The sequence below is a fragment of the Procambarus clarkii genome, chromosome 86 (assembly GCF_040958095.1).
Source record: "Procambarus clarkii isolate CNS0578487 chromosome 86, FALCON_Pclarkii_2.0, whole genome shotgun sequence".
In the NCBI taxonomy this organism is placed as follows: domain Eukaryota; kingdom Metazoa; phylum Arthropoda; class Malacostraca; order Decapoda; family Cambaridae; genus Procambarus; species Procambarus clarkii.
The window spans coordinates 5,317,768-5,344,134 of record NC_091235.1 but is presented as its reverse complement, the minus strand read 5'-3'; the positions used below and the strand labels follow the sequence as shown (position 1 = coordinate 5,344,134).

At 43.1% G+C, this 26,367-nt stretch overlaps 1 protein-coding gene across 2 annotated transcripts in view; it reads right to left on the bottom strand.

Moving 5' to 3' along the window:
• LOC123768768 (centrosomal protein of 290 kDa) overlaps window positions 1-26,367 on the bottom strand; it is a 109,691-nt gene that overhangs the window by 30,969 nt on the left and 52,355 nt on the right. For both annotated transcript variants that reach the window (XM_045759555.2, XM_045759560.2), the window contains exons 14-17: window positions 10,276-10,423; window positions 9,079-9,337; window positions 8,486-8,593; window positions 3,038-3,196 (exon numbers count right to left, since the gene is read on the bottom strand). In XM_045759555.2, coding sequence (XP_045615511.2) covers window positions 3,038-3,196; window positions 8,486-8,593; window positions 9,079-9,337; window positions 10,276-10,423 — 674 coding nt within the window. The remainder of the gene's footprint in view (window positions 1-3,037; window positions 3,197-8,485; window positions 8,594-9,078; window positions 9,338-10,275; window positions 10,424-26,367) is intronic.

The following is a 26,367-nucleotide window of genomic DNA, read 5'->3' as shown; positions in this document are numbered from 1 at the left end:
TATGTGGCTTTATATAAACTCATTTGAACACAGCCCAAGATGCATTTGTGTTTTATTTATGGTTAATCACACAAAACAAGCACTGGACACAACAATACAGAAACCGACAACTCGAATGCACTACATGTGATGCTATATGATACACCTGCCTAATGTAAATTTGTGGCTCTGGAAACAACAAAATCCGCATGGAATGTAATGAAACGCTTTCTAGTTAGACCTCAATAGCACTCTGAAGCTCACCGAGATAGCTCCACACGAGTTGCATCAGCCCTAGTCGCAACAATGCAACAATAAATACCTATCCTGCAAGGCAGCCACTGCCTGACCCCTCTTCCGAAGAAGCATGGGTAAGTTGGAGGACAAGCGGGAAATAGGTCCTGCACAACTCCAGATTGTAGGTGTCACCGACCCAACAGGCAGCATGACAGAGGCAGAACAGATGATCGCCACCCCAAGATAAGGGCAACGTAAACCCTCAAACTCCCACAAAGCAAGAGGGGACTCAGAAGATATCTCCAAAGCAGCTCCGAACCCTAAGGGGTTTACTGGGACCCGCAGGAGGAAGAATCCTGACGAGGAGCCCAGGCACAGGTTTAACTTAAGCCAGTTGAACCCTATCTAATACCGAGCAATCTAACCCTAGGAAGCCGTGCGAGCAAACCTCGGGGGGCCCAGAGGAAGACCACCAAACATAACCTAGGCGAACCTAATTGGAAGCTGTGCAGACCTCCTCCTCCAGGAAAAGAAAAAGAAAAATCTGAAACCCTCAAAAATACACCTAAAACAACCGGAGGCCAGAGAGTGCCACAGCCGCTGCAATTATGCAAGCTACGCTAACACTGTGCGCCCCAACCAGCAACAAAAACACTCCCTACCCAGGACCAGGAGGAGAGCCCCACAACCCCCGCCGAACCCCAATGGTGAGGTAAATGACAAGTGACACGAACCTCAATGTGAGTGAAATCCCAGACATCCCAGGGAAGAAAACCCTGAACACACAAGGGCAGTATCTACTGGGTGCCTAGGTATAGGCTGTGCCCACACAGCTGGCACAACCACACAGAGCAAAATCCAGACAGGAGAATGAGGCCAGAGGTAACGTCTCCTCTATACGACATCAGTCAATGAACTACCGGTGTCAACCACTGGGCCGCCTGGGAGGGTCGCTAACAAGCAGGCATGCTAATTGATTGGACACTTGCTTGTTTGTTGTTTCCACTTGGAGGGGGGAGGGGGGGAGTTCATGGGCTCCGTTTGGTCTTGGTTTGCAATGTTTTACCAGAAGAGATTTGTAATGGTTCGCATACCTTTCTGGGTGATACCCCCGGTCAATGTAAGACATGGCTATTCTGTCAAAAAATGAAGTGTTCATAAGCAATTGCTCCCTGCACCTCTCTAAGGAAACCAGATTCTGGCTCGTTGTTTCCAGTAGGCAAGAACTCCAAGTAACTGATGCTCTTGGCTAATATAGCGAATATCAGTCAGTCAGCTGCAGGGAACTGACGAGGCTTCCCTCAGAAAAGGGTTTTGATAAGAGTCCCACACAAGAAGCTGTTCTGGAAATTGGAACATGATGTAGGGGTGACAGGGAGACTTCTGACATAGATGAAAAATTTTCTGACAGACAGACAGATAAGGGCAGTAATCAGAGGCAATGTATCTGACCGGAGGAGTGTTACTAGCGGAGTACCACAGGGTTCAGTTTTTGCACCAGTAATGTTCATCATCTACATAAACGATCTACCAGAAGGTATACAGAATTATATGAGCATGTCTGTGAATGATGCTAAGATACTGAGGAAGATAAGAGACGCACTCAATTGTAATGCCCTTCAAATTAATCTAAATTAAATAAATGCTTGGAGCGACAAGTGACAAATGGAATTCAATGTGAATAAATGCCATGTTATTGAATGTAGAGTCAGAGAAAACAGACCACACACAACTTACAAATTATGTGGAGAGGAATTACAGAACTTTAATAAAGAACAAGACTTAGGGGGTGGTTTTGGATAGTAAGCTGTTGCCAGAGGAACACATAAGGAATATTGTCAGAGGAGTGTGTGCGTCACTTTCCAACTTCAGATTTTCTTTTAATTATATGGATGGTGAAATATTAAAGAAATCATTCATGACTTTGGTGAAACCAAAATTGAAATATGCAGCAGTTGTATGGTGCCCAAATCTCAAGAAGCACATAAATAAACTGGAAAAGGTGCAACAGCATACTACCAGAACTGAAAAACAAGTTACGAGGAGAGATAGAGGCGTTAAACATGCCAAAACTAGAAGAGAGGTGATATGATCACCATTTATAAAATACTATCAGGAATCAACCAAATTGACAAAGAGGAATGCCTGAAACAGCAATGTCACGAACAAGAGGACACAGATTCAAGCCAAGGAAACAAAGATGCTGAAAAAATATTAGAAAGTTTTTTTGCAAACAGAGCGGTAGACGGTTGGAACAAATTAAGTGAGAAGGTGGTGGAGGCCAAAACCGTCAGTAGTTTCAAAGTGTTATACGAGAAAGAGTACTTTCAGGACACCACGAGCGTAGCTCTCATCCTGAAACTACACTTAGGTAATTACACACCAATAAACAGTTACACGTGCATAAACTTGAAAGATTGTCAATGAAAGATTGCGAAATAAACTTTCCCAAATATTCAGTGCAATTCCACACACTTTACAGATCACCTAACCATACATGTATAAGTAACAAAGCTCTTGCAGACTAGTGAACACTTAACATCATTCTAGATTAAAATTTGTGAAGCAATAAAAATGAGTCGAGTTGTTTCCAGTACAAATCACCTATCGGCTTCTTTCTGAAACCTAAATGGATTAAAAATTTGTACTAAGTCTAACCCAGAGGCTTTGCATTGGCCACTCTGGAATAAATTTATGAAACTTATAATTTGTATCTAATTAAAGGAATCAATTTGACAAACTGTTATCCAAGAATACAACAGCAACTAAACTCTATAGCAATTTTAATAGTAATGTAATTTATATTTTACAAAACCTTTACCTTTTCATCCACATCCGAGCGACTAGAAGAAATTGTGCCAAGAGTTAATTGTAACTCTTCCGTTTGTGCTTTCAAAACTGCTACTTCATCCTCAAGAAGAGACGCTTTCTTTTCTAGTTCCCTTTTGTCTGATAACCACTTCTCCTGCTCACCAGCAAGCTGCAACATACACAAAGTTATCTGAAATCTGCAACACCCAGATGAAATACAAATACCGTATATTTAATTGAAGTAAAATAAACATGTAATGAAATGCCCTTTTCTGGGACTTGCCTCAGTAGATTCTCTTTGCTTTAGTAATGAACATTAATGCTCAGACTCACTCACACCATGTGGGTGGACAAGGTACTTTTTGCCTACTTTGGACAAGGGTCTATATGCTGTACCTTTACATGGTCCCCACCTCTTGCTCTAAAAGGTGAGGAACACATGAGAACCAGAAATAAACTCACTACTGAGGCAATAATCCCATAAATGTAAAGAAAGCAGGCCACAAGATACTTTAGCTCCATCCAACAAATGTTTTGGAATGAGCAGAATAACTAAAACTATACTGGCAACTAATAAACAGGCTATCCCCCCGAATCCTCCCATCTGCCACCAGGTGGCAGAAAGGTCCATGCCTGACCAAAGAGTAATGTATAGCTTTGAGAAAGAGGGAAGAGACGAGGTAGGAAAAGGGAAGCGTATGTGAAGGGAGCAGAAAGGAGCATTTTATTACACTCAACTCTACAGTATTTCTGACCTCACAAAAGGAGCTGGTCAACATACAAGAAAGCCACTAAAGAAGCAGGCTGAGACTTCTGGGAGCTAACAGAGACTCTGAACCAAGGATAGGAGTGCTGACCTCAGACAAGGTAAACAAATCTGAAGGCTTAATACAGGTGACAAGGGTGAGAGTGAGGAGATTCATTCCTCTCAATGCTGTTTCCTGATGATGCAAAAATCATGAGGACTAATTCAAAGGATGGTAAACTACAAGATAACCAGGATAAACTGAAAGAATGGTCCAACAAATGATTAGAGTTTAACTCTAGCAAGTGCAAAGTAATGAAACTGGGTGCAGATAACACAAATACTAATTGGGAATGAAATCTTTTTAAAAATCAAATTAAGAAGACCTGAAAATTGTATTACACTGAACCTGTCTACTGAAACTACAATCAAATGGTTACCAGCTGTGTATGTTAGGTTGACCAATACCTGTCAAATACATGTTGATTATTCAAACAATTAATGTCTCCACAGCCCCAGTCTCTAACCAGGCCTACTGGTGGGTGGTCTGATCAAGGCTGTTCACAGCCTGACATATGAGTCACAGCCTGGTTGATCAGGTATCCTTTGAAGGTGTTTATCAAGTACACTTTCGAACATTGCAAGTGGTTGGCCAGTTATGCCTTGTCTTGGGCCTCTGATGTTGATCTTTTTCATCATGCCTATTGCATCTCTACTTTTTAATGTGGCTATTCTGCACATTTTCTAGTCTTTGCACCTTTTCTAGTTTACTGAGGTTCTTCTTTAGATATGGGCACCATACAACTGCTGCATATTCCAATTTTGACCTCACAAGTCATGAACATTTTCTTTAGTATTTCGCCATCCATGTAATTAAAAGTGATTCTGAAGTTGGAAAGTGCAGCATATGCGCCTCGCACAATGTTCTTTATGTGTTCCTCTGGTGACAGTCTACTATCCAAAACCACCCCTAAATCTCATTTTTTGTTAGAGTTCTTTAATTCCTTTTCACATAACTTATAAGTTCTGAGGTCTATTTTCTCTGATTCCACATTCCCTAACATGGCATTTTTCACATTTAATTTCATTTGTCACTGTGTGCTCCAAGCACTTATTTTATCTAGATCAATTTGAAGGAAATGACAATCGTCTACGTCTCCTATCTTTCCCAGTATCTTAGCATCATCCACAAACATGCTCATATAATTTTGTATTCCTTCGATGGATCGTTTGTGTAGATGATGAACATTACTGGTGCAAGAACTGAACCCTGCGGGACTCTGCTAGTAACATTCCTCCAGTCAGATACATTGCCTCTGATTACCGCCCTCATTTTCTATCAGTGAGAAATTTTTTCATTCAAGTCAGAAGTCTCCCTGTCATACCCTGCAGCACGTTTCAGTTTCCAAAACAAATACTTGTATGGGACTCTGTCAAAAGCCATTTTTAGGTCCAGACAGACACAGTCAATGCAACCATCTCCTATCTGTAGAATCTCTGTGGCTCTATCATAAAAACTAAGTAGATTTGTTACATAGGATCTTCCTGTTCAAAAACCATACTGCCTGTCCATTGTTATGTCATTACTATCCAGGTGTTCTACCCATTTGGTTTTAACTTTTTTCCAGTGTTTCAACTACCATGTTTGTTAATAATACAAGTCTAGAATTTAGAGGGTCTTCTCTACTACCATTTCTGTAGAATGGAACTATGTTTACTTTTTTTCACATATCTGATAAGATTCCGGTGCACAAGAATGTCTGGAATATCAATTAGAGTGGAATGCTAAGCTCTGTTGAGCATGAACTGAGCTGAGCATTCATAAAATTCATAAAAAAAACAGCGTTGAATGTAATGAAACGACATTTTCTGGGCGAGACCCGGAGGCTCCCCAGAGCTATCCAGGCTATGCTAATGTTAGACTTTGGCATCAGTCATGTGTATGGAGTTCTGTGGGCCTACCGGGGACCACGAGCCAGAACCTGGCCCCCTCAGAGAGGCATAAGGAGCAATGGCCTATAGAAACCCCCATGTGGTTGGAAGCATCCTGTGTCTGTCATCGACTGGGTCAGGCACCCAGAAAGGTAAGCGTCCCAAAGCAAACCCCTATTCTGGTGAAAACTGCTCCAAAAAGCCGAACAAGTGGATAGAACTCCCCAAACAGAAACGAGCAAATGAGCATGACATCACATGTCGCCGCGCTGCTGTCTGCACAGCTTCCCCCTCCCCGGGAGGGAAAAGGGGGAGCCCCAGACCCCCACGCCAGGAATCCACAACCCATTTCTGAGGCTGCATATCAAAAAACGCAAAAAAACGCAGACCAGGGAGAGGGAGGGTTGCTGGGGAGCCTCCGGGTCTCGCCCAGAAAATGGGTTTCATTACATTCAACGCTGGTTTCCTGGGGGAAGCCCCGTCGGCTCCCCGAAGCTACCTACTAAAAGATGAAAACCAGAGGGACTTACCCGGGAGGCGGTCGCTGCTCACTCCTCAACTCGAAGTGGAGACAATTTTCTAATAACTGAACCCCCGGAACGTGTACACTCACGGGGACCTAGCAGGGGGGTACCACCTAAAGAGAAAACAGTACCCAGTACTTGTACACAGGGAGCAACAACCAAGGCAGCCCCCCTGGTTGATACCTGGTTGATGGGGTTCTGGGAGTTCTTCTACTCCCCAAGCCCGGCCCGAGGCCAGGCTTGACTTGTGAGAGTTTGGTCCACTAGGCTGTTGCTTGGAGCGGCCCGCAGGCCCACATACCCACCACAGCCCGGTTGGTCCGGCACTCCTTGGAGGAATAAATCTAGTTTCCTCTTGAAGAAACTTCCTCTTCCCTCCCCCTCTTCCTCTTCCCCCCCCCCCCAGGTAGGGAAACAAAAGAAAAAGAAAACCCCACAAGAGGACAGCGTACCCAGGCGGAACAGAGCCGGCCACTATGAATGGTGAAAACAAGCTGCGCAGTACCCTGCATCCCTTATAAGAGCAAACTGCCTTCTACCCTAAGATAAACAAGGGAGACAAAACATCCAAGCACACAAAGGGGGGCCAAAAACTGAGCAACTACCAAGCAGAGTCAGAACCCAAGGAACTCATGGAAGGTGGCCCCAAGGGCAGTACTTACCGGGCACCTAGGGAAGGGAACCCTAGGCGCATGCAGCCCAAGTACTGAAGAAAATCTCCTGGCTCGTGCACCACCTAGAGGACATTCACCACACACAAGGCACAGAGCTGAAACAATCACTGGAGCCAGAGCACACGATCTCTGCCTATAGCATAGGCCTCAGAACTTTGGTCTGGATTGCTGGCGCGGGGGTCTGTGGCTTCCCCTTCTCCTTCAAGGGGAGGGGGAAGCTGCGCAGACAGCAGCGCAGCGACCTGTGATGTCATGCTCGTTTCATTGTTTCTGTTTGGGGAGTTCTATCCACTTGTTCGGTTGAAAATTTGTTTGGATCTGTAATGTGTAAACAAATATTTTGGATTTTTCTTTCTCTCTTATATGGCTTTCTGTTCAAACTGCATTTCTTCTTTCTAATGTGATTGCATCAGTCTCCGTTCTATTTTTTCAATCCCCATTTAAATTATTCTTTCTTTGTAAGGACAGTCATGGCTGTTTAAGCATTTCCATTATTTTTTCCTTCTTCTGTAGTGCCATCTGCATTCTCTTTTTTAAGCTGCTGCTCTTTCTGGCTTTCTACAAAGAAACGAGTTTCAGACAGACTTTAAATGCTTCGACAGTCAGTAGTTCTATTCCTTCCATGGTATTTTTATTACTTAGATCGGTTTCCCATTGAATGAACAAATCCACAAGGGCCGTGACGAGGATTCGAACCTGCGTCCGGGAGCATCCCAGACACTGCCTTAATCGACTGAGGTACGACAGGGTAAAAGAGTTGAAACCGAATTTGTGGATTTGTTCATTTGATGCATCACGTTAGTGTGATCTCTCTGTGCAATTTCCCACTGAATGTTCGTAACATCCTGTTTATTTTTTTTTCAATTTATCCTTTTATTATTAAAATTTAATTTATTGAATAAGTAATCTCGCGTGAATTTTTTTTTAAACCCATTACAAGCATTTATGTTTGTCTGCACATAAATGAGTTTGTGATCTGAATACAGTATGTGGAATCTGAGATTGTGATGTCCTGATTATTTCTTCATTGATTATCATGATCAGATCTAGAACATTTTTGGTCCTAGTTGGCTCTGTTATCTGCTGGTTGAGCAAAAATTTATCACATAATCAAAGTAGTTATCTGACCTATGGTTGTTTATTTTCTGATAGATTTCCTGGTATAATATTATTGTTTGATATTCTCCATCTTAGACTTGACAAGTTGAAGTTTCCTAGGAAGATAATATCTGGCACTGTGTTTGTAAATCTTCAAGGCCATTCTCTATTTTGTTTATCTGTTCCGTGAATTCCTCAGCCGTTGCACCTGGCAGTTTGTATATGAGAATAATAACCAAGTTTATTTTCTCTATTTTAAGTCCCAGTACCTCTACCATCTCATTTGTAGAATTAAAGTAGAATCTGAAAATATTTGTTTAGGGTACAAAGATTGAAAAATAAGAAAAAGATATAACCATAAAGTATTCATACTGGAAAGTTTACTTCATATTGTGAGAACACCTCATAATGAAATGTTCTCACACTACAAGGAAACTATTCACACAAACACAAAAACAGGTTAAAAATCACAATACTTTACATACCACTGCATTAAGATCCGATACTTGGGTCCGAAGACTTTCAAACTGATTATTGTATATAAGAGACGTTCTCTCTCTGTCACTGATCTCCTCTTCTCTTCTACTGCACTCCTTGGAGAAAAGAATAATACTAACAATAAAGCAGCACACCAATATAAAAACAATTACACATTTTAGGTCATTAACTTGTACTAAACTTAACAATGCTGTATATTATTTCTCTTATCATTAACTCACTATTGAAACTCCTAACATGGACATATTACCATTAAATATACATTTTTGTATTCATCATTTGACAGATGAGCTTTATTTATTAATATATCTTTCCTTCACAATCAATTCTGTACTTCCTTAGATGCAGTGTATTTAGATGCCTCCAAATACTCTAAGAAAACATGACATTATTCAACAGTGTATGATGCAGAGCTTTGGCAACAGGTTATTACATACACGTGCTTGACCACGCACACAAGTGCTCTCCAATTTGCCTCACACTGCTACTTGAACAACAATACATAAACAATTATATTTTTTGGTATACAGTAGTATTATTTATGTAGTTGAGAGAACTCTTATCACCCTTCACAACTTACTTGAATCAAGAAATTTACTTGACTCTTGAGTTTAGCAATAATTTCTTCAGCTGAAGGTGGAAGATGACCTAAAGCTGCAATTAGCTCATCTATTGCTTCCAATGAAGATTTGGTGGGTTGATGGGGCATCTGCTTTGATTTCTTACTGCTGGGTTCACTGGAGTTACTCTCAGAACTTTTGTCCCTATCAGGAGCCTTTTTAGTCTTCACAAAATCACTTTGAATTATTCTTTCCAGTGACGCCTTTTCTCCTTCCAATCTAAAAATGTCAAAATAAACCGACATAATATTTTTTGTTAAAAGAATCCATGAAACGTCAAGCAGAATTATAGCCTCATCAACTACGTAATACAGTACATGGTCCCATAAGCAATCAGGGTAGGTTGACATTTGCACCAGTGCAACAAGGAGCTGTTAAAATGTTCCTGGTGAGTCGTACTTGTTTAAGACACACACACACTCAACACTAAACAGTTGGCATAAAATGTTTTAATCTAAGGCAAACTAAAAGCAGATGTGTGGGGGATGCCAGGGTGGCCTACTACCACCACCATCACTCTTGCCATCTCTACTTTATACCTATGTACCTTATTTTCAATTCCAATGATCATTGCAATTGATTATTTTAATACCAAAATGATTAAATAAAATCAAAGACTGGTGTATTTTGCATGGGTCCAATTTCCACATCAACTGTGAATACAGTTAACTTTTGGAGGCCAAGGAACATTCATCTGGCATCATGACACAAAGGGATGAATCTACCTCCTGGCCAATGGTATGACATACTGTATGGACATTATTTGAATAATTTGACATCAAAGATGCAATCATGTGCCACAACCATGATTGTCTTGGGAACCATCAAACTTGTGAAGTGAGCTAATGTTTAAGGGTTAAGTACCAAGTTTTGTAAATAAGATTCATCTATCTCCATTCATTTGCATTTTACAAAGTAACTAGGTATTGCTCTAATGTAAATTCTTAAACTAAAATAAAATCATCCTAATCAGGCTCAGATGATGAAACATACTAATTTTGATGTTATAGTATTGGCTACATTTAGATGCAAGTGACAAGCAGAAGCTTTACTAGACAGGCTGTTAAATTGAAGGCCTCACCAATAGACCAGGAGGATAAAATTAATGACACTTATATAGTAAAATAGATGAGCTTAATCTATGATATTTCTCATACCTGGAGCACTTTTCTTTAAGTTCTTCTAGCTGTGACTGTAAGTTGTTTTCTTTAGGCTGTGCACGTTCTTCAACAAGTTGATTAACAGCAGCACTAAGTTGGTTAAGCTGTTCATTTAAGGACTGTGTTTCAAACCTTGAACAATCACCTATTAAAACAAACATTTTCTATTAATTGTATAGCATATTGAAAAACAGACATTACAAAAAAGAAAAGTAAACCATAGATATCTTTGCAATACAATCACCTAAATTATACAACCATTTAAAAAATACAACCACAGTTCAAGGAGACAAAGGAAATGCACAACGAAACCCAAATGCAGATGGACAGGAAGGTCATACACCAAAAATGGCACCAACAACAGATGAACTTGGGCATGTAGCTGCAAGAGACCCACACCCTGAGAAAGAGCAGGAACAAGCAGACAGTCAGCAAGAGATGCAAAAGACACGACCCTCCCCCCCCCCCTGCCCCCCTTTCCCATTAAGATGTGCAGCACAGTTGACACCTCACACTACTCCAGCATGCTGGTATGACAAAAACTGTGCCAAGCACCAAACAAAACCAAGTTCTTTTTTTCCCCCAGAGCTACACCCAAAATCATACTCATACAGGGAGGATGGATAAGAAATTCCCTCCCCACTGCAAAAGGAGACCCCCTCCTTACAGGGAATCCCTTACTCCCCAACTAAATAAACAAATGATAGAATTCTCTTGGAAGTAGTACTAGGTCATTCACCCCATTTTCCCCACTCATTTGGGAGAAGGGTGGAGGTGGCTCACTGCCTGCCTGGGTCTGAGCTCCCAGTTCTGAAGATGATGCAGTGCATACTGTATAGTTTCTCTTCTGTGCGAGCTCTGGTGTTCTGGCTGTTTAGCTAGCTGGTGTGGTGTTTTTCTTGTTAGCATTTCCTGTTCACTATGGTGTACCATGAGCCAAGTTTTGAGTGTGTTTGGAGCTGCATGTGCTCTGGGTTACCTTCCCTGGGTGCTCCTTAGAGCTGCCCTTCCCATTCCCAAAGTTATCTTCTCTGGAGTGTTCAGGAGTCTGTTAGAGGCCCTCCTCTTTTGTGTTAGCCCTCACAGAGTGAGTCAGGAGTTTTAGGAATTTTCCTGCCTTAATTTGGGTTGGGTGTGACTTTGGCTGGCAGGGTGCACTGGTGATTCACCAACTTCTCTCGGCAAACTTAGGTCAGCCTTCACAGTTGTGTAACCCAGGCTGTGTCGGCTTACTTTTAGGTCCAGTACAGCATCCCAAGTGCCTGGGTGTCCTGCTTGGTTCACCCTCCAGGACCTGGTTCACCCTGGCTCAGAACCTCCAAGTCCATAGGAAATATGGTCTATGGATATTTCCCCAGAGTATGCTCTTGCTTGGTGTGAGTTTGAGGGCTGTTTGCCATATGTGCCCTGGGTCAACAATCAGGAGCTTGAAATTTGCCTACGTGGTTTATCCTCTGTGTAGAGTGTGGCTTTGGCAGCTGTTCTGGTATCTCATGCAAAGTCCCTTTCGCCACTGTTGCAATTGTTGGGTGTGGACCCCATTGGCCCAGTGCCAGCTTCCTCTTCTGCTTTTCGTGGTTCAGGTACCTGGCACCTTCCTCTGCCCTCGCTCAACGTGTTCACGTATACCTTGGCTCTGGGTTGCGGCTTTGTGACCAGCACTCACCAAGCCAGCTAGGGTCATTGATCTCCTCTCCTTCATAGGGCTCACAGTATTATGGTTCATGAGTTTGCCACTGTGTGACATGCGCTGTGAATGGTTTGTATTCCTCTGGGATTCCAACTCGTCCTCAAACCAAGTCCCTTCTATTCAGCGGTCAACCCTATCAATTTTCATAAATTCGTAAATTTTAACATGCTGTTCATTTAAAACAGGAATTTTCTCAAATATAAATTATTATTATTTTATATTACCATATTGGCCGTATTTAAGCACTGGTTAGGTTAGGTTTTGTTGGTGATTATTTGTATTTGTAGTACATGGTTGAAGCATTTACAGCATTGTGGTTTGAACAAGTCATAGTGAAGCACTTGTTCTGGAAGTGTTCGAATGTCATCAGTTGTGAGTCGTATGTAACAGTTTTTCAATCATAAACAGGAGGTTTGGCAGGTGCATGGAATGGACTTTGGATCTTTGTTTTGAGGATGGGCTGGAGTTTCATATTATGGCTCCATTCATGATTTAGTGTCTCAAACAGTGGAGGGGAAGGGGGGGTTCTCTTCAACCTTCATGTCTAATTGGAGAGTGACACTTCGTGTTCCTCTTCTGCTGGATTCTTGAAGTTTGGCTCTCTGTGCCATACAAATCCAGGGATTGTCCAATGTTCTCAATGGACGGTCTGCTCATGTCCTTCCAGTTTCAATTGACTGGACCTTCAACACCACCACCTTCCTTTGGCTTTGCAAGATGTTTGGATACCTGGATGGGGACCTCTTTGCGTCAGCATGGAATTGGCGCCTTTCCTTGTGTGTGTGAATTGGCGCCTTTCCATTCTCCAAATGTGAGGCTCTCACTGTGGATGCCTGTCAGGTGAACAGGTCAAGGTGGGAGTTCCTGTACCTCTTTATCCCAGTGCGACTGTTGCTCCAGGTTGTGGCCTACCTTGAGGCTACCTTGAGGTGCTTCCGGGGCTTAGTGTCCCCGCGGCCCGGTCGTCGACCAGGCCTCCTGGTTGTTGGACTGATCAACCAGGCTGTTAGACGCGGCTGCTCGCAGCCTGACGTATGAGTCACAGCCTGGTTGATCAGGTATCCTTTGGAGGTGCTTATCCAGTTCTCTCTTGAACACTGTGAGGGGTTTGCCAGTTATGCCCCTTATGTGTAGTGGAAGCGTGTTGAACAGTCTCGGGCCTCTGATGTTGATAGAGTTCTCTCTCAGAGTACCTGTTGCACCTCTGCTTTTCAACGGGGGTATTCTGCACATCCTGCCATGTCTTCTGGTCTCATGTGGTGTTATTTCTGTGTGCAGGTTTGGGACCAGCCCCTCAATTATTTTCCACGTGTAAATTATTATGTATCTCTCCCGCCTGCGCTCAAGGGAGTACAGATTTAGGCTCTTTAGTCGGTCCCAGTAATTTAGATGTTTTACTGAGTGGATTCTAGCAGTAAAGGATCTCTGCACGCTCTCTAGGTCAGCAATTTCTCCAGCTTTGAAAGGGGCTGTCATTGTGCAGCAGTACTCCACTCTAGATAGCACAAGCGTTTTGAAAAGTATCATCATCGGTATAGCATCTCTAGTGTGAAAAAATCTTGTTATCCAACCTGTCATTTTTCTTGCAGTTGTGACGGCTACTTTATTGTGTTCTTTAAAGGTAAGGTCTTCCGACATGAGTACACCCAGGTCCTTTACATTGCCTTTTCGTTCTATGTTATGATTTGCCTGCGTTTTGTACGTGGTTCCTGTTTTTATATTTTCAATTTTTCCGTAGCGCATGAGCTGAAACTTATCCTCGTTGAATACCATATTATTTTCTGTAGCCCATAGAAAGACCTGATCAACATCTGATTGGAGGTTTGCCGTGTCCTCTATGTTGCCAACTCTCATGAAAATCCTAGTGTCATCTGCAAAGGATGATACAGTGCTATAGGTTGTGTTCTGGTCTATGTCCGATATGAGGATGAGAAAAAGTACTGGAGCAAGCACAGTACCCTGGGGGACTGAGCTCTTCATGGTTGATGGGCTGGATTTTATTTTGTTGACTATTACACATTGGGTTCTGTCAGTCAGGAAATTGTAGATCCATCTGCCTATTTTCCCGGTAATTCCTTTTGAACGCATTTTATGTGCAATAACACCATGGTCACATTTATCAAAAGCTTTTGCGAAATCTGTGTAAATTACATCAGCGTTTTGTTTGTCTTCCATAGCATCTAATGCCATATCATAGTGGTCCAGCAACTGCGACAGGCAAGAGCGTCCTGTTCTGAAACCATGTTGTCCGGGGTTATGGAGATGCTGTGATTCCATGTATTTTGTGATCTTACTTCTTAGCACTCTCTCAAAAATTTTTATGATGTGCGATGTTAGTGCTATCGGTCTGTAATTTTTTGCCTCTGCCTTATTTCCTCCTTTATGGAGTGGTGCTATCTCTGCTGTTTTTAGTATGTCAGGGATAACGCCAGTATCTAGGCTTTGTCTCCACAGAATGTGAAGGGCCTGAGATAGTGGTTTTTTACAGTTCTTGATGAATATGGAGTTCCAAGAATCCGGGCCTGGTGCAGAGTGCATAGGCATACTGTTTATGGCTTCTTCAAAATCTAGTGGGGATAGGGCGACGTCTGATATGTGATTTGATGTTGGTATCATATCCATGAAAAATTCATTTGGGTTATCAATCTTTAGTGCATTTAATGGCTCACTAAAAACAGAGTCGTACTGCTTCCTCAGTAACTCGCTCATTTCTTTGTTGTCATCTGTGAAAGTTCCATCTCCCTTTCGCAGGGGCCCGATACTAGATGTGGTTTTTGATCTTGATTTTGCATAGGAGAAAAAATATTTCGGATTTCTCTCTATTTCACTGATGGCCTTTTGCTCTCTTTGCCTCTCCTGGGTTTTGTATGATTCTTGTAGCTTGAGTTCAATTGTTTCTATTTCTCTACCTAACCTTCTTCGCCGTTCTTGAGATAGGGTGCGACTCTCAAGTTGTTCCGCGATTCGTTTTCTTCGCCTATATAAGGAACGACGTTCCCGTTCCAATCTGCATCTCTTTCTCTTTTTTCTTAGGGGTATGCGGTTTGAACATATTTCTAGTGCTACTGAGCTTATTTTTTTCAGGCACTGGTTCAGGTTTGCATTTCCTAGCTGTTCTTCCCAGTTTATTTCTGTGAAGTCCTGGTTTATTTGCTCCCAGTTTATCCGTTTATTATTGAAGTTGAATTTGCTGAAATCTCCTCCACCGGGAATCTGGACTGGTTTTGGAGGTCCATTCCCCATGGTTGTCAGTACTTCAATTAAGTTGTGATCTGAGTAACAGGTATTTGTAATCATTATGTTCCCGATCAACTCATCATTATTAGTGAAAATGAGGTCCAGCGTGTTCTCCTTCCTAGTTGGTTCTACTATTTGCTGGTTTAAGGCAAACCTATCGCACATCCGTAGCAGGTCATTTGCATGTGCCTGCTCATTTAGGCTACTTCCTGGTATTCTTTCTGATATTACTTTATTAGCCAGGTGCTTCCATTTCAGGTGCCGTAGGTTGAAGTCCCCAAGCAGGATGATGTTCGGAGCTGGATTTGTGAGGTTTTCCAAGCAGTGCTCTATTTTCATTAGTTGGTCTTTAAACTGCTGAGGGTTTGCCTCCGGTGACTTATATACAAGGACAACAACTACATTTAGGATCTCTATTTTGACTATCAGCACTTCCACCATATCATTTGAGGTGTTTAGCAGCTCAGTACAGATGAGTGTGTCTTTGATGTAGAGGCTGACCCCACCCTGAAGCCGGTGTTTCCTATCACATCTGAAGAGATTGTATTCTGGGATCCATATTTCACCATCAAGGTAGTCCTTTGTGTGAGTTTCCGTTAGGGCTGCAAACACTGCATTTGCCTCATGAAGGAGACCATCTATAAAATGAACTTTGTTGGATTTGCGTGTTTTTATACCCTGGATGTTGGCAAATATAAATGATGTTATCGTGTTAGTGGAAGTGCTGGATGCTTTAATTGGTGTTAATATCTGAGGCTCTGGTAAGGAGGCCACTGTGTTTGCGTCCTCTCTAGCATTTGACCGAGTTGGTGGTAGAGTCTGGTCATTTTTAGCCATTCTTCTCCTCCTCCTCTTGCTAAAAAATTATCCCGGTTGATGGAGTAGTGGCTGTTTTCATAGTGGTAGTCTGTCGGTTTTATTCGCCTGGTACCTCTTATATGAAAAGCTGGGCATTCAGCATTGAAGCACTCTTTCCTGTCCAAAGAGTTCTTGCAAATTTCTGGGTGAAAGAATTCACAGCTTTTGGTACATTTACCTGTATTGAGGAGGTTTCTGCACTTTCTAGGGTGATCGTGTGTACATGTTCCATTTATTCTTCCCGATTCCCCATGCTTACAGGTAGCCCATCTGTAATACCAACAGATTTTGGGGCCTTGTTTTGTTTGTTTCCCTCTGCCAGGGACCGCACTCTGCTGCGGCGCCCCCGACACTGTGCCCTGCTCCGGTGCCTGTGACACCGCGCTCTGCTCCGGTGCCTGTGACACCGCGCTCTGCTCCGGTGCCTGCGACACCGCGCTCTGCTCCGGTGCCTGCGACACCGCGCTCTGCTCCGGTGCCTGCGACACCGCGCTCTGCTCCGGTGCCTGCGACACCGCGCACTGCTCAGGGGTCCCCGACTCCGTGCCCTGCTCAGGCATCCCCGACTCCGCGCCCTGCTCAGGCATCCCCGACTCCGTGCCCTGCTCAGGCATCCCCGACTCCGCGCCCTGCTCAGGCATCCCCGACTCCGTGCCCTGCTCAGGCATCCCCGACTCTGCGCCCTGCTCAGGCGCCGCTGCCACAGAGCTCTGTGCTACAGCTGGTTGTACCTTGGTGTCATGTACAGTTTGTTTGAAGACATTAGAAATTGCTATGCAGGCATTAATTAGTAATTCTCTGTTTTCGGCGGGAGTTTTATCCAGGATTTCCATCAATTTCAAAAAAGTTACATCATCCTTTTTGCAGAGCCAGTACACAGTGGTCACTGGGACCATTTCTCCTTGAATTGTTAGTCATGTTGGCACATTTTTTGTGTATGGCTGCTGAACAGAGTTGGCATTGAAAGCTCTGTTGGTAATCTACCTTCATGTTGCATTCTATGCACGTTTTTATCAAAGCCATTTTTTTGAACACTTCTGTTCAGTGGTGATGGTCTTACAAGGTGGGGTGTTGACCGGTGGGGGAGTTGACCGCGGGTGCTGGCCGTGGGAGCTGGCCGTGGGTGTTGACCATGGGTGTTTACCAACTTGAGATAGGCCTGGAAGAGGCTGTATGGACGACCACTGTTGCTACCACGTGTCGCACTCTTAATTTGTTTTGTTCACTTGTTAGATTACATTACTTGCATTTTCCCACTAGTTATCATACAGTAGAGGCGTCTAGTTTCTGTGTCTGGGCACTAGTTACCTGAGTACGTTACACTATTTGAAAGAATACACACACAAGAGGGTACTGGGGTGGGCCTACCTCCAAGTGGCCCTTGTTTACACACACACGACGGACTTATTTTGTGTGTAATTTGTTCACTTGACTTTAGATTATGTTATCTAAATTTGTTATAATAGACACAGGTTTTGCATAGAGAGCTTAGCACTATGGGCACTGATTACTTGATGTTTCAATAGCGAGAGATGTGATTTATTGACTTGGCAACTATCGCCTAAGGCCTCCTGGCACCACGAGGGCAGCCTTGACTACACACGAAGTTCACTTATTTTTCCTTTAGCACAAACGGTCGGATGGTAATCACTATGATATATTGCTTAATATGTTGAGACACACTTTAAAAGTTATCTGACTGTGTTTAGTTCCTGTATCACTGAAATGTCCCTAGTTATATATTGTTTTCCGCGGAGCTCGCACCGCGTGGCCCTTCCCCTCTCACACCCAAAACACAATCCAGGTTGGAGTCCTACCAAAAAAGGGTAGTCCTTCTGACTCCCTGGTGGCCAGCTCTGCCTTGGTTTCAGGTGCTGCTTGCTCGGTGTTTGAACCGTGGTGTTTTTCCACAGCTCCACCTTTATCAGAAGGTCAGCCCAAGGACGTACTTCACTGGTTCAACCTTTTCCTCGGCTCTTCACATCATAACTTTGACCAATCTTTATTGCATTTTTGCAGTAAGCCGGTGGTTTTTTCAATGGTGTCCCACCAGCTCTCCTCCTCTCTGTAACAATACAAAGTTACATGGAGCTCCTTTCGCCACTTTCTTTCACTTTAGCATTGTTCTTTGGTTTCTGAGCATGTGGTGCTTTTTTTCTTTCTTTCTTTCTTTACTTTTTTCTTGATTGGCATCTCATGCCAAAAAATGTATCCTCATATCATGCATCACTGATGGAGCCACTACAGCTTGCATCCTGCTCCTGAGCATGCTTGGTCTTTGGACCATATTCCACCATTTCTTCTTGCTTTATGGTGTCCCCTTTGGTCTGTGATTCATTCTATAAATCATTGTTTTGGTTCCTCTTCCATGCAGTTGTTGGATTTAGAAGCTTCATGGTGTCCTCCAGAGGCGAGGTTTTTGTTCTTTTGGCCCTGGTGGGCGTTTTGTTCATTTGCAGCCAGCTCCTCCTCTTCTGGCAAAGAACAAGTCAGTTCTAGAGGGGTCCTTTGGTCACTGATGCTTGGTTGGTTCATCCAGGGGTGCATCATGTGTTGTGTCCGGTGGTAGCTCTCTGCTGCTACCTTCATGCCACCAATTCTGCTTCGGGGAGATGACTTGTAGGTTGATCCTGTTTCGTTGGCCTCCTGTTCCAAGGATCGTATTTACCAGGTCATCCATAGGGTTATTAAGTCTAGTCAGTATGCAGTCTACCCCATCCCCATGACATTAGTAATAATGCTGCTCTTTCAGCAGTGTTCACAATCATTTGGGCGAGGTAGTTTTGAAAGTCAAACATGGTGGAGCAGTATCTAGTGAATGTTCCCAGGCCTCGGTACTTGTATAGCTTTGGGTTCTCTTTCTCTCTCGACCAGGGGGTCTCATCTTCGTCGTAATTCCCGCATTCTTCCTCCTTCATGGGTAAATGGCTGTGTGTTTTCTTTCTCTGTCGGTTGTTATCTTCAGGAAACTACATGAGGCTCTCCCCAGAAAACCAGAGTCAAATGCAATATAACTCTTAATTTCTGGGTGAGCCCTGGTGAGCTGCTTTGGCTGCTATGTTTTCTCATTTTTCTTGACCTGATATCTGGGCTCATAAGGTCTTAATTTAAAGTCTTCCAGAGTCTTAGCTGCTCAATACCTGATCAATATTCTTGGTCCCCTTCAAGCATGTGTTGACCTGAGTAGGGCACTCCTTCTGGGCTCTTTCCTTTGAGTTTTGCTTCCTCCTTCTCCCCTAGCGAGTACTGTTTCTCTGATCTGTGGTTAGCTAAAGGAAGCCACCATATGGTCCCTCCAGAAAACCTGCATTGAGTGTGATAAAATGCCTATTTTGTGGGCTGAGGGGGGCTCAGTATCTTCCTAGACTCTCTCCTCCTTACAAGGTATGTTGTTTGGTTGGCTGTGACAGAGGGTTGTTGACAGTGAGAGCCGGCAGCTTCCATGCTTCCATCTGATAGTCACATGTTACTAGGAAGAGATATGACCTAACTATTGGGTGGATTGTTTCCAGAATCATTTGCTGCATTGTTTATTCCTTTTGTAAACCTTACAGATGTCCATTTTTGCTTAGCTTCCTTTCTGGGGGTTTGATTCTTCAGAAAGGGTGATCATGAATCCCTTGCTCCTCTTAGAGGCAGTAGGAGGGGTTTGGCTTCTGGCCTCTGGTAGGCTATTAAGGTACTGTAGGTGTTGAACCAATTCAGTGTAGCTAGCAAAAACGCGCAACTAAGACACCCCTCCACCCCCCTCCCCCAGAAGAAAGTTTCATTGCAATCAATACTGTTTTTTTAACTTAAGTTTATCATTATTGCCACCGAACAGTTGCAAGAAGCAGTGCAGAGGCTTGAGAATATATATAAACCCTGCATTATACACATATTTCTTTGAGAATCAACCGAAGTTGAATGTTGCCACATGGATAAATTGTATATTTTTCCAAATAAAGTCTAATACCTCAGCCAGTGTTAAATGCAGCATACCATCTCTCCAACATACTGAATCTGTAATGGTAGAATCGTAATTTCATTCCCAGTCATGCTATGTATCCTCCAGGCCAACCTGACTATGCTGTTATTCTTACTCCTGGCCACTCCAACTGCCTAGACACTTGGTACTATTTTTTAAAGCGTAACACCATGATCTGTCTATTGTGCGAATGTTATGTCATCAAACTCAAAATGAAAACGAACCACAGATTATTTTTCAATTATGATGATAAGACTTTATGCAAAAATCTTGCAATCTGAACAATTTTGACCCTTAAATTGGTTTTAATCCAGTTTTCTACACTTCAGTGCACTTAGAATTTTTTTTATGAAATGGTAGATTGACATGCAAAATTTACACAAAAATTAAAAAAAAAAAAAACTGTACTGTCTTACCTTTTGGTTGGCCTGGTTAAATTATTATTCAGTAGTAGCCATTAGTCTTGTAGGCGGTTGTCAGAAATGGTAAAAGAACTAGGATACCTTTTTAATTAATCCTAATTCTTCTCTCTATTTACAGTCGTTCTTACTCACACAGTGTTGGTGGTGAACAACATGCTATACAGCACGTACCCAACCATTCTTACAATAAAATGTCAATTAAATACTACACTATAGTTGTACAGTGTCCCCCACAAACACACAGTCTGACAAAAAGACAGAGCTGCACTACCATATGAAATTCAGAAGTACTGTATAGTGTAACATGAATATATTGGTCAGCCTCCCCCTCCAGAGATGATAAGATATGTCATTTGGTGAATCATAAATGTTATCGGGAAAGGGGAGAACTGTTTACGCATTCTAATGAAACAGAGATAGATAGATACTGACAGACTGACTGACACACAGACAGACACACAGCTAGACAGACAGATATGTTCTGGAAAATCACACACAGTATACTAATACAGATGGAGCGAGATAAAAAATATTGGAGCTAAACTATACAGTATAATTCATTTTAAAATGCCAGACACACACACTAACAGAGACAAGACTTGAAGATAATATTTTGAAAGCAGTTGTATTCTTCAGGGTCTACTCAATTTGGAGATGGGACAGAAAAATGAGAAAACGTAAAATAGAAAAAATCCCTAAATATGTACTCACCTATATGTGCTTGCAGGATCGAGCATTGACTCTTGGATCCCGCCTTTCTAGCTATCGGTTGTTTACAGCAATGACTCCTGTCCCATTTCCCTATCATACCTAGTTTTAAAAGTATGAATAGTATTTGCTTCCACAACCTGTTCCCCAAGTGCATTCCATTTTTCTACTACTCTCACGCTAAAAGAAAACTTCCTAACATCTCTGTGACTCATCTGAGTTTCCAGTTTCCACCCATGTCCCCTCGTTCTGTTATTATTACGTGTGAACATTTGATCTATTTCCACTTTGTCAATTCCCCTGAGTATTTTATATGTCCCTATCATATCTCCTCTCTCCCTTCTTTTCTCTAGTGTCGTAAGGTTCAGTTCCTTCAGCCGCTCTTCATATCCCATCCCTCGTAGCTCTGGGACAAGCCTCGTCGCAAACCTCTGAACCTTCTCCAGTTTCTTTATGTGTTTCTTCAGGTGGGGGCTCCATGATGGCGCGGCATACTCTAAGACGGGTCTCACGTAGGCAGTGTAAAGCGCCCTAAAAGCTTCCTCATTTAGGTTTCTGAATGAAGTTCTAATTTTCGCCAGTGTAGAGTACGCTGCTGTCGTTATCCTATTTATATGTGCCTCAGGAGTTAGATTAGGTGTCACATCCACTCCCAGGTCTCTTTCTCGAATCGTTACAGGTAGGCTGTTCCCCTTCATTGTGTACTGTCCCTTTGGCCTCCTGTCACCTGATCCCATTTCCATAACTTTACATTTACTGGTGTTAAACTCCAGTAGCCATTTCTCTGACCATCTCTGCAGCCTGTTTAAGTCCTCTTGGAGGATCCTACAATCCTCGTCTGTCACAACTCTTCTCATTAATTTTGCGTCATCTGCAAACATCGACATGTATGATTCCACTCCTGTAAACATATCATTTACGTAAATTAGAAAGAGGATTGGTCCCAGCACCGATCCTTGAGGTACTCCACTTGTTACTGTTCGCCAGTCCGACTTTTCGCCCCTTACCATTACCCTCTGGCTCCTTCCTGTTAGGTAGTTCTTCACCCATACTAGGGCCTTTCCGCTTACTCCTGCCTGCCTCTCAAGTTTGTATAGCAGTCTCATGTGCGGTACCGTATCAAAGGCCTTTTGGCAGTCAAGAAATATGCAGTCTGCCCAGCCTTCTCTGTCCTGCCTTATCCTTGTTACTTTATCATAGAATTCTAAAAGGTTTGTTAGGCATGATTTCCCTGTCCAGAACCCATGTTGGTGCTTGTTTACAAACCCAATGCTCTCCAGGTGCTCAACAAGTCTTAGCCTAATTATTCTTTCAAGTATTTTGCAGGGGATGCTTGTCAGTGATACGGGTCTGTAGTTAAGTGCCTCCTCCCTATCCCCCTTTTTGAAAATCGGTACGACATTTGCCTCCTTCCAGCAACTGGGCAATTCTCCCGACATAAGTGACTCATTGAAGATCATTGCCAGAGGCACGCTGAGAGCCTGCGCTGCCTCTTTAAGTATCCACGGTGATACTTTGTCTGGTCCAACAGCTTTATTTGCATCCAGTGTTGTCAACTGTTTCATTACATCCTCTGCTGTCACCTCTATATCTGATAGTCTTTCATCTTGGGTAATCTCTTCTAACAATGGGAGCTGCTCAGGCTCGGTAGTGAACACTCCATGGAATTTTGCATTCAGTACCTCGCAGATTTCCTTGTCGCTTTCTGTATATGCCCCTTCTGTTTTCCTCAGTCTTGTCACTTGGTCATTTACCGACATCTTCCTTCTTATATGGCTATGTAGTAATTTTGGTTGCTTTTTCGCTTTGACTGCAATATCGTTCTCATAATTTCTTTCCGACACTCGTCTTATGTTAATGTAATCATTCCTAGCTCTGTTACATCTAATCCTGTTGTCCTCTGTCCTTTGCCTTCTGTACTTCCTCCACTCCCTCCTGCTTCTCACCTTTGCTTCCTGACACTGTCTATTAAACCATGGGTTATTATATTCCCTCCTGCTTTTTTCCTTTATTGTTGGAATAAATCTATCTTCAGCCTCCTTGCATTTCAATATGACTTGGTTCATCATACCTTGCACTGTTTTTCCTCTAAGTTCTTCCTCCCACTGCACTTCTCCCAGGTAGTCCCTTATCCTTCTGTAGTCCCCTTTTCTGTAATCAAGTCTCCTTTCCCGGACCTCTTGTCCTTTGGTCACAATTTTAAGCTCCATCATGTAGTCAAAGGCTAGGACACAATGGTCACTAGCTCCTAGTGGTATTTCATGTTCCAACTGCTCGATGTCTTCTACATTCTGAGTGATAATGAGATCTAATAGGCTGGGCGTATCCCCTCCTCTTTCCCTAGTATCTTCTTTCACATGCTGTGTTAGGAAATTCCTGTCAATAACGTCTACCAGCTTCGCTCCCCAGGTCTCCTCCCCGCCATGGGGATTCCTCGTTTCCCAATCTATCTCTCCGTGATTTAGGTCCCCCATGACCCCCATGTGGAGGAGCAGCCGTGCTGGTGAAAGAACACCCGAAGGTATGATACATTTGACAACCCGCAACAAGTTGACATGATGGCATTAGAGATTTGGAATCAGGATGATAAACTGATAATCACAAATGCCTACAGTCCACCAGCAAGCAACACATGGACAAAGGAGGAGCTGGACGACAAACAACAGAGCCTCATTATGATGAGACATCATAGTAAGAGCAAACATACAGTACTGTAAATCATGATTGTTGTGCTTGGCGACCTCAACTTAATAATAATTCATTGTATCATGGGACAGGCAGCCAGTGTGTATATATATACATGCTAGGCTTATATCGAGATTCCCCCAAAGGTCAAATTACTGTACTGACATTGCCCCAGGCGGCAATCCTACAAGAAGCTGATTCACTCCTGTACTTACTGCCATGGAACACAGAGGTTAATTATGAAAACTTGGCTAGTAGTAAATCTATACTGTATATTCACAATACATACACAGTATTCAATATTCCACATACACAACCCCGCCAAACACACGACAAAACTACGACGTTGCTACAATATTCGAACAAGGTTTAACACCTAATAATTGTAACAACCAATATAGCAGGTTGTGACAACGTTCTAATAGCATTGTAATAAAGTTGTCACATCTTGTTATAAGTTGTAACAAGGGAATCATAGGGACTGTTACATTGTGTGTCTGCAGGTAAGCCACCAATGCCTGGGGTCTTAACCTGAGGTCCACACAGCCATCGTCTGCTAGTCACATACTAATCCCTAAATAACCCCTTCTCTGGAGGCTTTCCTTATCTCTCTCATATTACCAGCCAAAATATTAGTCACTCATAGCACACTTATGTTATTCATGATGACTATTCATGTACTCCACCACTGAGATGTGCACTGTAACCTGAGGTGTGTGTGTGTTTACTAGTTGTGTTTTTGCAGGGGTTGAGCTTTGCTCTTTCGGCCCGCCTCTCAACTGTCAATCAACTGTTTACTAACTACTTTTTTTTTTTCCCCCCACACACCACACACACACCCCAGGAAGCAGCCTGTGACAGCTGACTAACTCCCTGGTACCTATTTACTGCTAGGTAACAGGGGCACTTAGGGTGAAAGAAACTTTGCCCATTTGTTTCTGCCTCGTGCGGGAATCGAACCCGCGCCACAGAATTACGAGTCCTGCGCGCTATCCACCAGGCTACGAGGTGTGTGTGTGTGTGTGTGTGTGTGTGTAATTACCTAAGTGTAGTTACAGGATGAGAGCTACGCTCGTGGTGTCCCGTCTTCCCAGCACTCTTTGTCATATAACGCTTTGAAACTACTGACGGTCTTGGCCTCCACCACCTTCTCACTTAACTTGTTCCAACCGTCTACCACTCTATTTGCGAAGGTGAATTTTCTTATATTTCTTCGGCATCTGTGTTTAGCTAGTTTAAATCTATGACCTCTTGTTCTTGAAGTTCCAGGTCTCAGGAAGTCTTTGTGTGTGTGTGTGTGTGTGTGTGTGTGTGTGTGTGTGTGTGTGTGTGTGTGTGTGTGTGTGTGTGTGTGTGTGTGTGTGTGTGTAGGCAACCCACGGATATGTCGACCCTTGCTGCCCTCAGTCCCTCTCCTGGGTAGACCCTGGCTCTTGGATCTCAGTCCAGTTTGGCTGCAGGATCAGGACTGGCTTCTGCCACTTGCTTGAGCCAATACCTCAACTCTCAATCCACAAATGGGCAACATATGTCCCTGGCTTCACACAACAAGCCCTCTGTGCCTGCATCAGACAATTTTCCGGTTCCGCTTCCAGTCTGGTTTTGACCCAGCCACCCACCAATCCATCCAACCAATGCCCACCCGACTAATCCCATCCAGCCAAAGACCCGCCCGTCCACCCACTTACATTAATGTCACTTACATTAATCGATACTTTAGCTTATGGATCTTTGTCTAGTCAGGTGTAATTGGGTATAGAATCCCAAACCTTTAAGTCCCCTGTGTGTATTTCATCAATAATGTGGTGAAACACCAAAATGTTCGGAATTTTTGTTTCATTTCTTTGGTGGATATTTACGCATAACCAGATCCCATTTTTTTTGTGTGATTATTCTTGCACACCAGAGAATATATGTCAGTGCAGGAGCATTGCTAGCCAGCACCCTGGGAAAAACCCAGAGTGCATGCAGCCCAGAGCACAACATAGCCAAGCCAACACAACGAGCTGGATAGAAAGCATACATGTGAAGCAAAATATTAAAATATAGGACAAATAGAAAGCAAATGGCCCCCAGAGACCGAGTCCAAGGATGGCCAGCACTTACCTTGAAACAGTGGGGAGGGGGGTTCCCACATCTCAAGAGACCCAGAACACCACTGTCCAAGTGGACATCAGCGAAAGAACTGACCAAGGAAGATGGCTGCATGAGGAAACTGGGCTGCCTGGTAATGCCATTCAGTACAGTACTAAGAGTTTCACACAAATTTTTAATGTTTCTCTTGTTCTTTGTAAATTGTTTGTGAAGTTGTTTGGCAGTTTCGAGGGTTCTGTCTTTGTTAGCCCTCCAGTTGTCTGTTAAACTACGCTGACTTTCTGGATACTTTTTTTGATGTGGTGTCACTTGCTTTCTTTGCCTCTGTGAGGGGGCCACATCATCAGCTGATGTGACCCATTTGCATGGTGCAATCTATGAGAGGTAGCTTCGGGGAACCACTGGGGACTTCCCCAAAAAAATCCAGT